The sequence below is a fragment of the Haliaeetus leucocephalus genome, unplaced genomic scaffold (genome assembly GCF_000737465.1).
Source record: "Haliaeetus leucocephalus isolate CR32 unplaced genomic scaffold, Haliaeetus_leucocephalus-4.0 Scaffold362, whole genome shotgun sequence".
Taxonomy (NCBI): domain Eukaryota; kingdom Metazoa; phylum Chordata; class Aves; order Accipitriformes; family Accipitridae; genus Haliaeetus; species Haliaeetus leucocephalus.
The window spans coordinates 1,675,229-1,675,473 of NW_010972798.1; the positions used below are offsets into that span (position 1 = coordinate 1,675,229).

The 245-nt window shown below is 77.1% G+C and overlaps 1 protein-coding gene across 5 annotated transcripts in view; it reads left to right on the forward strand.

Moving 5' to 3' along the window:
• Positions 1–245, forward strand: part of PRKCI (protein kinase C, iota) — a 35,001-nt gene that overhangs the window by 3,468 nt on the left and 31,288 nt on the right. For 3 of the 5 annotated variants that reach the window (XR_774680.1, XM_010572880.1, XM_010572884.1), the window contains exon 1: positions 49–167. The exons of the other annotated variants lie outside the window; for them this stretch is intronic. Coding sequence is in view for 2 of the 3 variants with exons in the window: in XM_010572880.1 (XP_010571182.1) it covers positions 52–167 (116 nt within the window). In the remaining variant the exon portion in view is untranslated. Of the gene's footprint in view, positions 1–48; positions 168–245 lie in introns of those variants that run through there. 5 annotated transcript variants of the gene reach the window in all.

Consider the following 245-nt stretch of genomic DNA (forward strand, 5'->3'; position numbering starts at 1 on the left):
TCCCGCTCGCCCTCCGCCGCCGGAGGAGGAGGAGGCGGAGACGGGGGGGGGATGCCGACGCAGCGGGACAGCAGCGGCAACAGCACCATGTCGGCTCCGGGCGGCGGAGGGGGCGGCCTCGGCGGGGACAGCGCCCACCAGGTCCGGGTGAAAGCCTACTACAAGGGGTGAGTGCGGGCGCCGGGGCGCGGGAGGGAGCCTGAGGCACGGGCAGGCGGAGAGGCGGCGGCCGGCGTGAGGAGAGG